Genomic DNA, 10958 nt, shown 5'->3' with positions numbered 1-10958 from the left:
CGACAACTCCAGGAAGCCGCGGGTCTGGAGCGCTTCCTGCGGGTCGGCAAGTGGGTCGGGGGTGGGGGGCGCACGATGGGATGGGTGGGGCCGGGAGTATGTGAGATGGGGTAGGTACCTGGCTGTGGGCTTCTATAAAAGCTATGCACCTCTCCTGCAGCGGCCCTAGGCCAAAGGTTACGGCCACCTGGGAGCAGAATGAGGGGTGTCAGGTTGGAGACTGAAGAAGCCCAGTAGCTCACACGGAACCATCACTGCAAGCCTGACCTTAGCACTAACTGGGGAGCTGGCCGAGGCTTCTAGCCACCCAGGAAACTAAACTCAGTAAAAGTCCCCACAGGCACACACACATGCGGAGACACTAAAGGAGACCATTCATATTCTTCAGACTCCACCCCGGCTTGGCTCGCTCTTCAATTCCACATCCTATTCTTCCCCTTCCCCAGCCTTGACAAGACCAGCAAAGACCAAACCCCCTACCCTGCAACCGGCAGATCTGGGCACCATGTTTATCCCATAAACAGCTTTGGAGCACTTCTGCCTCTTAGAGTTTCCAAGTTGTTCTAGCCCCAACAGGTTTTTTTTTGTTTGGTGGCTGTTTTCAGCGGTTTGTTTGTTTTGAGACAGGATATTGCTATATGGTTCAGGCTGGCCTCGAACTCCAGGCCCGGTTAGGCCCCTGGGAGCCCAGAACTACACACTGCAAGCCAGACTCCTCCCAGGCCTGTCCAGCAACACCCACCTGCAGGGCCTCACAAACCAGCTCCACATCTAGTACCTTCTCCACAAACTCCAGGCACAACTGGGAACAGAAATGGGTGTGAGCTACAAAGGTGTCCCGAGTCGCACCCCAGAAGCAGCAAGCAGGCTTGTCGTTGGGAGCTGCCCAGCCCAGCTTGAAGTCCAGATTTTTATTTTTATTTTACTTATTATTTATTGAGACAAGGTCTCACACTGTAATTCAGGCTGGATTTGAAATCACTATGTAGCCCAGGCTGGCCTCAAACTCATGATAATTCTCCTGCCTCAGCCTCCCCATGTGCTGGGATTACAGGTGTGCAAAAGTCCAGATTCTTGACGGCCCTGCATTAACCAGATGCTGGGCCCCGTTTTACGTGGCTCTCTTCTATTCTCACACCTCCAGCCTAGCCACATCAAATGTCTCACACTAATGACTTTGGTGACTCTGACTGTAATAACATCTTCCCACTTCCCTCTGACAAAATCCAACACAAATGTTTCCTCCTTCAGGAATTCTTTGCCCACACGGCCTCAGCGTGGCTTTTCCTCATCTATCACACTCTGCTACCAGGTTAAGTGTTTGCATTTCCATGTTAAGCGCCTCTCGGGGACCAGGCTGGTTTGTCCTTATGCCTTTATCACTACCCCGTGCCTGCCCAGCACACACAGGATATGTAAAAACCCGGTACATGCAGGCACATGAATATGCCCTGCACACATGGAGAAATATCCATGCTTACACCTGTGTGTGGCTTGTTCTCTCCAGGTCAGAGTGTGTGCGAAGCAGGGTGTGAACTGAGCCCGTGAGAGACAAGAAACAGGGCCTGGCATAAGAACCCACCTCTCGCAGTTCCTCCAGCCCATACTCCACAGCTGCCGTCAGCACCTCCAGCACCTGCAGCAAGGGTGGTTGAGGAAGCAGAAGGGAGTTTCCCCTGCCCACAGGTCCACAGTGTAGCAGGTGGACTCCTGCACCCCAGCCTATCCCGCCCTGGCCCTGCTCAGGGTGCTCACGGAGTGGTGGTGCAGCTTGACACTGTTGGTGTACAGGAACTCCAGCACTGCCAAGAAGGCTTCCGCTGGCACCGTGCTCAGCACCACGGCTCTAGGCACCTCAGGGCCTGACTCTGTGCCCAGAAGTCTCTGGAAGAAGTTGCATCTACAAGCCAGCAAGCACTGGTGGGCAAATACCTCCTGCCGTTCTTGACCAACCACAAAGCAGACATCACTGTAGGAGAGAGAGGCAGAGCCAGGGGATAGGAGTCCAGGGCACAGCTTGGACTTTGCTTGTGCCCACTCTGGGTCTTAGTTTCCTTATTTGTAATGTAAGAGATGGGGTTTACCCTTTCAGCAGAAAGTCATCTGGGACACAGCTCTGAGTTCTAGTTCCAGCTCCACCCTTTGGTACAACAAGCAAACGACTATCTTTAAATCCCAGGTTTCTCTGCTCATGACTTCATGTCTCACAGTAGGAAGCTGTGCTCAGTGCCTGAGGGCTGATGCAAACAAGGCTGATGCCCCCTCTCCTGTCCTCCTCTGATTTGAGTCAAGGGAAAGGAAGCTCTTCTTGGCACCTCCTCCCCTGGCTGCCAACTCAGCTTTTTTCAGCCCTCCTCAAGGCAAGAGGGTGCGGGGATGTGGGGTGCAGGGAGGGCATTGACTGCAAACAGATATGGTAGTGATGCATCATGATGAGGCCCAACCACATTTTCCGTCTTCCTGATCATTTCCGGCCTTAGCTTCTGAACGATAGGGTAGGAGACAGGAAAAAAAGCTTGTGCCTCCAAGTGGCTCCTAATTCCAGATCCAATGCTGAGGTTTCCCACTACTCAAGCCAGACTGTTAACCCCCAAAGAAGCAGGATTATGAGTCACCAGCCCTTGGAGACAAGTCTAGATCTGAGCAGTGCGGACAGGAAGCTGCATTCGGGATCTCCTGATCAGCATCTTAGGCAAGCAATAAGCAGCACCCTTGAACTACTTCCTGTCTGGGACTCTGGCTCAATCCCTTGTGCTTTGTTCCTCTTGTGAATCACCAGTTCTCAGAACAGAGTCATCTGCTCCTCTGCCCCTTCAAGGAGGGAGCCCCAACACCTAGCCGCAGGCATTATGGAGCCAAATTATATCCCACCTCCCGGGGTCTAGGCACTGAGGGCTCTTTTGTCCTCTGTGAAGAGGAGCCAGCCAGTGACCCAGAGAAGGGTCTGCCTTGCCTGAGCTCATACAACAGTGTCAGGCTCCAGCACCCACCACCCACCACCTCTGATTCTCAGGATGTCATGGACACAGCAGAAAGTACAGTAACCACCCTCTACACTAGACTTTCCCACAGACGAGGTCACCAGGGACAAGGGACAAGTCTCATTCCCCACCACTTCACCCAGCCTCCTCAGAGGGACAATCCTCATTTGCCCACAGGGCCCATTCCCTCACCTGTATTGGCGGTTGTTGACGAGGCTTCGGAGGGCTGTGGAAAAGGGCGTAGCCTGTCCGTGCACGACCAATCCTGGGGTCTCCATGGGTGGGGCAGAGGGGATGAGACAGAGTGGCCCAGGAGGCCTGCTGCTGTGTGTTCCTCTCAGCCAGGCCTTGAGGAGGTGAGGAGACTAGAAAGGCCTGACAGGAAGAGGCAGGAGCCCAGGAGACCTAGTAGCTGAGAAGCTGCAGTTTAAGGAAGAAGAAGCCCAGGTTCTTTAAAAGACATCAGAGGCCTGCTGAGGAGGCCACAGCTTCAGGAATGGGACAAACAAAAGGGGACCTAAGAGAGGCCAAGGCTGGAGCCAGGCTGGAGCTGACACAGAGTGAAGAAGGAGGTCTAGGCTCTGAGCCTGCTCAAGCAGCCAGGGGGTGGGAAGCCTGTGGGTTTCCATGGAAATGAGCTGGGCCTGAGGAGGCTCCGCCTACCTCTCCACAGGCCCAGGGGAAAATTTCAGCCTGTAGAGGGGCCCTAGGAAGCAGTCTGAAGGTCCTAGCACTGGCTCCTCCTGCCTGTGCCAGTTGAGTTCAATTCCCCCGCCTTCCTACTTCTCATAAGTTAGAATCAGGTGAACTAGGATGGGGAACCCTACATCAACTGGTAAAACCCTCACCCACATAGATGATTTTCAGGGCCAGTATTTAGCTTTAGAGACAGCAGTCAGCCTCCCCCCCGCAAAAAAAAAAAAAAAAAAAAGACAGTGGTCGCCACTCTCAGAGGTGGATCAGGTGAGGTGTCAGCTCTGACATGTCGAAACTAAGAGCCTCTGGCATCCCTGAGATGCAGCTGCTTGTGGAGAAGGGGTAACCTAGGCCCTGAGGCACATAAGAGCTGTGGCCAGCTGGGGACAAGCCCCAGGCACTTGGGTTAGCAAGGGTCAGGAGACTGGACCTGAGTTTGCCACTGGGTCAGGGCTGTATCAGGCCTGGGTCCTCCCAGCTGAGCCAGTGGCCTCCCCTCCCCCGCACATAGCCCTGAATTGAGGAAGTCATCCAAGCCCCACCCTCGCTCTGTGCCTGAAGCGGAAATGTTTGTCCTTGTTGAAACTGATGGGGAGACATAGAGCCATGACTTGCTCCTTCCTGTGAGCCCAGATCCTAGATTCCTGAGCAGCCGCCTCCGCCTTCTCAAGGTTTCCTCATATCACAGGTCCCTGTGACTTGCTCACAAGCTGCCAGTCATCCAGCCATTTCACAAAAAGCCCTGGATGGAATGCATTTCTGACCAGGGCTCCTGGGCCTAGAGAGGTGGAATGCCCCTGAGCTCCTCACCCCTGCAGCCACCCCTCCTGATCACTCAGGGGCTGCCCCTCAGCAGTTGCTCACGGTAACACTCCCGGGTTACACCACAGGCTGACTGGAGCAAGGGACTCTGGGAGGGAGGAGTGCTCGCCCTGCAGCCCATGGCAACTGCACAACACTGCCTTTCCCCGCCCACCCCACCAATTTCCCAGCCAAGAGACAGCTGCGGAGCCAGCCCAAAGAGTGCTTGGAGGCCAAAGGCTGCAGGTGACTCAGGTGCCTGAGGGAGTTTCGGGAGCGGAGGGGTGAAGAGGGGTGATCCCAGAAGTGATTCTGTAGGAGGTAGAAGGTTGAGTCAGAGGCTTCATGGGTCCCCTGCCCCCGCCTCAGCCTGCTTTGGGGATCTTGTGTCCTTCCTAGAGCAGATAGAGATGGATGACTGGATTCTATGAACCCCAGAGCTGGCTGGATTTGTGGGAGTGAAGTTGGGTTTGTCTATTCCTCCTGGTTAAGGGTTGGAGGCTCCACTGCTACTGTCCAGGCTGAGCCACAAGCCAGCTTCATCTCCCCTTTCCGTGGGTTAAGTCAGGCAGAAAGGAGAAATGGGAAGAGTATTTAGGGTTATTTAGAGCTCACCCAGCCAACTCCATGGTACCCAAGGGAAAGTAGAACTCAGAATCAGACACTAGCATCCCTCCCCAGCTTGCCCCTAACAGTCCTTAACCCTCTAAGCACCTAGGAAACCAGGCAGCCCCAGTCAATTTGATCCACTTATCCCAAAAAAAAAGGTAAGAAGGGACAGGGCAGAGTGGTGAACCTAGGGCATGGGTGCTACAGCAGCCTGTTTGTTACTGAAAGCTCTAAAAGGTTCACCATCATGGGACAGGGAATAAGGGATAGGGGCATAGGGTGGTACACGCTTGTAGTCTCCAGTCCCTGTGGTCCCTATTGTTTGGGAAGCTGAGGCAGGAGGACCACTGGAGCTCAGGAATAGAAAGGGGTGTGGGTGTATAATGACAACCTGTAATCTCAGCACTCAGGAGGCTAAGGCAGGATGATGAGTCTGAGGCCAGAGTTACGTAGCAAGATTCTGTCCCAAAATAAGGGCTGGGACAGTAGCTCAGTGCAAAAGTGCTGGATTCAATCCCCAGTACCAGAAAAAAGGGGGGAGGGATGTAAATCCCTTGACAGGACTGGTGGTGGGGAAATATGGCCACTGAATGCCATCCTGAGTGGATTTTCCAGCCTGCAGGTCCATGGCTGGCAGGGCTCTGACCCCCGGACGTCAGGAGGAGGAGTCGACCAAAGATCCAGGGAACAAACTACCACTAGCGCAGCCTGGAAGCCGCCTGCCCAGCATCGATGAGGTCCGGCCCACGGGTGCAGGCCTGGGCCCAGCCTCCCGCCGCGGATCTGTCCTGGGCCTCCCTGCATCCTTCTCACGACGCAACTCACTGGCAGGGCCAGGCTCTGGGCCTGGAGGTCGGCGGCCATCCCTGGGACCAGTGTCCCCTCTAGCTTCGAGGGTCAGTTTCTCAGGGTTGCCCCTGGCACCAGTCCGTCGGGTGGCACCCTCGTACAGAACAGAGCCTGCGCCCGGGGAGCGCTGGGAGGCTGTGCGGGCCCAGCAGGCCCTGGAGGCAACCTTGAATGCTGGGTTGTGCAACGCACGCTACTCAGGCACCGAGAGCAGGAGGCTGGCCCGAGAGCTGTGCGAGCAGGTGCACGTGCGCCTGCGTGAGTTCAGCCCACCACGGTACAAGCTGGTGTGCAGCGTGGTGCTGGGGCCACGTGCCGGCCAGGACGTGCTTGTGGTCAGCCGCGCGCTCTGGGATGAGGCACGCGATGGACTGGCCTCTGCCTCCTTCACCAATGCCTCCCTCTTTGCTGTGGCCACTGTCCATGGTCTCTATTGCGAATAAGAAGGCCTCTATTCTGCAAAATGATTTATTATTCCAGAAGGAGATGCCCCCTGGGGCTCACATCCCAATAAATAAATGTCTGTCAATAAATAAAAGTAGTCCATAAATAATGCCCCCTAGCTGGGGACTAAGGCTCAGGCTTATCTCGGAGAGAGGGTAAGAAACAGTGAGGAGAGGCTACCCCCAACTCCAGTAAAGCTGGTCCCTGATTCCCTGGGGGATTCAGCCCAGAGGCCCCCCCGCCGCAGTGAGGCACCAAAGGGACAGGAAGGGCCACAAAGGAAAGGACTAGAACCTTAATAGGTACAGGCCTCAGGCCTCAGGGATACAGCCATACTATAGGCTGGGGCCTAGGCGGGACTGCGGTCCCGGAGCAGGCGCAGAGCATAGCGGAGTCGCTGTCGCAGGTCTGGGGAGCAGCCCAGCTGCCGGAGGTGGGAAGCGAGGTAAGTGCAAGCACTGCGATTTCGGGCTACAAAAGTCACAAGAAGGGGCTCCCAGCCACTGAGGATCAGCTTGGTGTGGTCCTCATAGAAGTTCACCTATGGACAAGAGGGTGATGGTGACCAGGACCTAGGCCCCAGACACAATTTCCTTCTCAACAGTCTTAGCCTCCCAGAACCTTTCCCCAACTCCAGAATTCGCTCCTACCTGGACAGTACCGTCACTGAACATCATGAGCAGTGCCTGATCGGTCTTAACCCACTGCAGCAGCAAGGGTGGGGCAGGCACCTCTACCTCTTCCACACTGGGTAGATCTCCACCCTGGAAGCAGAGGCAGGGCAGGCTACTGGTCTGAGACAGGCCCTTCCATGTCGATGTCACCCTTCCTTACAGGTTCAAACTCTATCCTTTCACTCCACCACCACCACCACCACCATCACCACGGCCGCCACCAAAGCAATCAGAGGGATCAGCACGTTAGTCCTCAATATGCCACACCCCATCTTACACACCTTCATGAGGTGCTGTTCCATATAAGAGACGAAATACCGCAGGATGCCCAGCTGAGGCTGCAGAGCCCGGGGCACAGCACCCACGGAGAAGGAGAAGTGCTTTGTGCTGGTGGGGTTGTAGTGCACCATCCTGGAAAGGGGGAGGCAGAGGTCAAAAGGAGCTCTGCACCAATGCCCCACCCCGGGAAACCCTAGGTCCCTCAGCCTCAAAACGTGCACCAGGGTGCAGCCCTGCTGGGTACGATAGCCTGGACACCACTGCACTTACTTTCTGTTGGCTGAAAGGGCCATGTGTGTGCCATCATTGAAGAGCACAGCTACGCGGCGGCTGGACAGTTGATACCCAAAGCCGAACTTGTTCGAGTAGTCGACCCATTTGCTGACCCACACCAGAGGCTCCGGCTGTGCCAGTGGGGCAGGGTTCTGTTCCGCTGTCACAGGAGAGGAGGGTGTGAGGACCTGCTCCTGCTACCCCATCCCATTCCCCTTTACCAGACATCAGCCTTACCTGGGGGCATGAAGGCCACACAGTTTCTCAGAGCACAGAGGGCTGACTCTACCACTGTGGCCACAGTCAGGCCTTCTTCAAAACCTGAAGGGAGGGCCGGGGATTTAGCTTAGTGGTTGTGCCACCTGCTTCGCAAGCGCAAGGTTCCAAGTTCCATCCCCAGTACCAAAAAAACAAACCTGAAGGGAACAAGGGGCCCTGAGATTTAGCCATTTAGCCCTCCTGGACACAGCCCATGTCCCTGTGCCAACAGATTCCTTCCCTCTGGTCCCTGGACCAACAACCTCTATAGCACCTCTCATCCTCCCTGACTCCTTACCATCCCCACTGCTGGCCAATGTCCCACGAGGTGAGCTATCTTCAGCTGCTGTCTCTGCCAGGCTCACAGGGGTTGGACCAGAAGCTGCTGGTACCTGGAGGATTAGGTAGGAAGAGAGACTGAGAGAGGCCTCAGAATCCAAATCCTTGGAAGTTCATGGCCCAGCCTTGCCCCGGTTCCCAGGGCACTCCAGGTCAGCCCCAGCTGGCTAATGAGACACAGCCAATTAGGCTCGCACGAGGCTGGATGCTTCATCAGCCTTTTATCCGGGGCTTCCCTCAGCTGCTGGGGTGGGAATGAGTCAGGGGAGAGCGGCCACGTGAGCATCTCACCTCAGGCCTGGCACCCTGATGGCCAAGGGACGTGCGCATGAGGCCGTTCACCAAACAGGACACCTCCTCCCTCTCCTCAGGACGGTTCTTATCTGGGGGAAGGCAAATACAGACCGGTTTCCCACAAGGATGGCACGGAGGTAGGACTTCTCAAGTGCCTGGATGACACATGCTCTCCCCAGGGGCTCACAGGAACCCACACTCTCTCATCCCCAAGACGAATGTGACAAGCAGCTCTACCATTCTGTACCCTCAACCCACTGGTAACCTCACTCACTCTTGTTCTTCTTCCTGCCAAAAAGGCTCTTGGTAACTTTGGCAAACAGACTCCTTGCTGGATGAGGGGGTGTCAGGTCGGGGACTGTCACACAGCTGCTGACAGGGAGCCGGTCGGGGGTGTAGCCCTGGGAGGGAAGCCATGTCAATAGAGAAAAGGCCCCAGGGGTCCCGTCACTTGCCCCATTTAATCCCCTGGGAATATGCAGACTGAACCCAGATGTCTGGGAGCCACAGACCTTAGTAAAGAAGTCATGGCGCAGGATCTGGTCAATAGAGGGGCGGTCTCGGGGCGAGGCTCGGAGAATGGCAGCCAGGAGCTGCCGGGCAGGCAGTGATAGGCTGGCAGGCAGCGTGTAGTGGACCTGCTTGATGCAGCGGTAGGTTTCCTTCAGGTCTGCTGTCTCAAAGGGAGGAGTCCCACAGAGCAGCGTGTACCTGTGGGCCATGGACACAGGAGTCAGTAGTAAAGCAGTAGGAATGCCCATCCATGCAGCCACAACCTGTCTGCCACTGAACCTGGCACTCACATGACACAGCCCAGAGACCACACATCCGCCTCGGGGCCATGGCCTTGTCTCAGCAGCACTTCTGGAGCCACATAGTTGGGGGTGCCACAGATGGTCCTGAAAGAGGATAGAGAGCAGAGGGGAGGGCTCAGACTCAGCCCGGCAGCCCTCCCCATTCCTGCCCCCACTGTGACTGTAGACAAAGCAGCTGCCTGTCACCAAAGGCCAGAGAGCTCCTGCTTGTCCTGGGACAATGGACGCTGAGGATCAGAGCTAAGACCCCGCCCACCCTGCTGGCCCAGCTGCTCCACTGCTCTGCAGGGGAGGTGGAGGCCCTGACCCCCAACCCAGCCCCTCTTCCTGGGCCACGGAGGGTCCATGGCTGGTCCCTTCCCCCACTCCCGTCTGTCAGCCACACCCATGAGGCTGTCACCTCCCATGGTCTGCGCCATAAACACACCAACACCAGCTGTCACATCTCCCCAAACACTAATCAGCCACAAGTGCCTATCTGTGTCATACACACCCAACCACAGTGACCACAGTAGGGTCTTCTCACACACACACACAGGGTATCACACCCTGCCTCTCCCACACACATGCCTGGGCTACGAGCTTCTTCACACACAGGGTTAGTCACACACCTCTGAGAATCCTTAGTCCTCCATGTGTCTCAGGGACTCAGGGTTACCTCCCGAGCTGTGTCACACATTCAACACGACCTTCACCCTGTCCACCTCCATACACAAGCATCACCCCTCCCCTATTTATCACACGCACATCAGGTCACCTTGCTCCCCCACACACACCGTCTGCCACATACACCATCTGTGTCACACACAGGTGGTACGTGACCACCTCTTCCCTCAAACACTCACTTCTTCCTCTGCTCCAGGGGCTCTAACCGAGCTGCAAGCCCAAAATCCCCCACCTTCAGTTCCATGTTCTCCGTGATGAAAAAATTTCCTGGACGGAGACAGCGGTGTGTCAGACTCCTTCCTCCCTCCACCTCCTGACCCCGCCCTGCTGACCCAGAGTCTCACCCAGCTTGAGGTCCCGGTGCAAGATGCCCCGCTGGTGCAAGTACTTGAGGCCAGAAAGGATCTGCCGCAGGTAGTAGCGCACCTCTGGTTCCAACAGGGTATGCCGGGCCTTCCAGATGTGAGCCAGGGACTGTGGAGAGCCGCTGCCTCAGCCCCTGCTTGCCCGCCCTGAGTCCCCCTCCATCTGTGCTGGCTGAGGAAGACAGGGCCCCAGCTTTGGATCTTAAGACCCGCCTTCTCCTCCTAGCCCCTGGCCTGCTGGAATTCATCCCTCCTCACCTTTCGGCTGCAGAGCTCCAGGAAAATATATATGTTGTCAGCATCCTCAAAGTGGTGTGAAAAACTAACGATATGACGATGCTGTAGATCTCGGTGCAGCTCAATCTCGTTGAGAATCTGCAATGGGAGCGCAGGGTCGTCATCCTTCCAGGGTTCCCACGACACTGTCCCCACCCCATCCCTCGTCCGCGGTGCCAGGACCCACCTTCTCGCGTTGATGTGGCTTGGAGACGCGGCTTTGCGGGATGACTTTGACCGCGTAGGCGCTGCCGGTCTCGGAGTCAGTAGCCTCGTAGCAGCGGGCAAACCCGCCCTAGGAGCAGGGGCATCAGGCCGGGTGCCCCACGGAGGTCCCCG

At 56.2% G+C, this 10958-nt stretch overlaps 3 protein-coding genes across 4 annotated transcripts in view; 1 reads left to right on the top strand and 2 right to left on the bottom strand.

The window, feature by feature from the left end:
- The window catches only part of Btbd19 (BTB domain containing 19), a 4771-nt gene extending 1203 nt beyond the window's left edge, over positions 1–3568 (bottom strand). Inside the window, exons 1-6 of the mRNA XM_010610146.2 lie at positions 3174–3568; positions 1756–1969; positions 1583–1636; positions 743–802; positions 119–187; positions 5–36 (exon numbers count right to left, since the gene is read on the bottom strand). Coding sequence (XP_010608448.1) covers positions 5–36; positions 119–187; positions 743–802; positions 1583–1636; positions 1756–1969; positions 3174–3259 — 515 coding nt within the window. The 5' untranslated portion in view covers positions 3260–3568. The remainder of the gene's footprint in view (positions 1–4; positions 37–118; positions 188–742; positions 803–1582; positions 1637–1755; positions 1970–3173) is intronic.
- A 413-nt stretch (positions 3569–3981) lies between these two features.
- Tctex1d4 (Tctex1 domain containing 4) lies at positions 3982–6444 on the top strand. 2 transcript variants are annotated; one of them, XM_010610145.2, is made up of 2 exons: positions 3982–4724; positions 5703–6444. In XM_010610145.2, the coding sequence occupies exons 1-2, from the start codon at positions 4619–4621 to the stop codon at positions 6377–6379; spliced, it is 783 nt and encodes a 260-aa protein (XP_010608447.1). In that variant the 5' UTR covers positions 3982–4618; the 3' UTR covers positions 6380–6444. The 2 variants fall into 2 exon arrangements, with proteins under 2 accessions (XP_010608447.1, XP_010608446.1); XM_010610144.2 differs by having other exon boundaries at positions 3982–4733; positions 5703–6443.
- Positions 6439–10958, bottom strand: part of Plk3 (polo like kinase 3) — a 14123-nt gene continuing 9603 nt past the window's right edge. Inside the window, exons 2-15 of the mRNA XM_010610406.3 lie at positions 10807–10914; positions 10602–10718; positions 10323–10452; positions 10158–10245; positions 9301–9396; positions 9010–9208; positions 8772–8898; positions 8495–8586; positions 8163–8256; positions 7844–7927; positions 7604–7766; positions 7336–7465; positions 7031–7144; positions 6439–6921 (exon numbers count right to left, since the gene is read on the bottom strand). Of these exons, the coding sequence (XP_010608708.1) occupies positions 6730–6921; positions 7031–7144; positions 7336–7465; positions 7604–7766; positions 7844–7927; positions 8163–8256; positions 8495–8586; positions 8772–8898; positions 9010–9208; positions 9301–9396; positions 10158–10245; positions 10323–10452; positions 10602–10718; positions 10807–10914 (1734 nt within the window). The 3' untranslated portion in view covers positions 6439–6729. The remainder of the gene's footprint in view (positions 6922–7030; positions 7145–7335; positions 7466–7603; positions 7767–7843; positions 7928–8162; positions 8257–8494; positions 8587–8771; positions 8899–9009; positions 9209–9300; positions 9397–10157; positions 10246–10322; positions 10453–10601; positions 10719–10806; positions 10915–10958) is intronic.

The sequence above is a fragment of the Fukomys damarensis genome, unplaced genomic scaffold (genome assembly GCF_012274545.1).
Source record: "Fukomys damarensis isolate Sample0158 unplaced genomic scaffold, DMR_v1.0_HiC HiC_scaffold_23, whole genome shotgun sequence".
NCBI classification, from domain to species: domain Eukaryota; kingdom Metazoa; phylum Chordata; class Mammalia; order Rodentia; family Bathyergidae; genus Fukomys; species Fukomys damarensis.
Note: the sequence above shows the minus strand (reverse complement) of the source record. Positions and strands in the feature narration are given on the sequence as shown.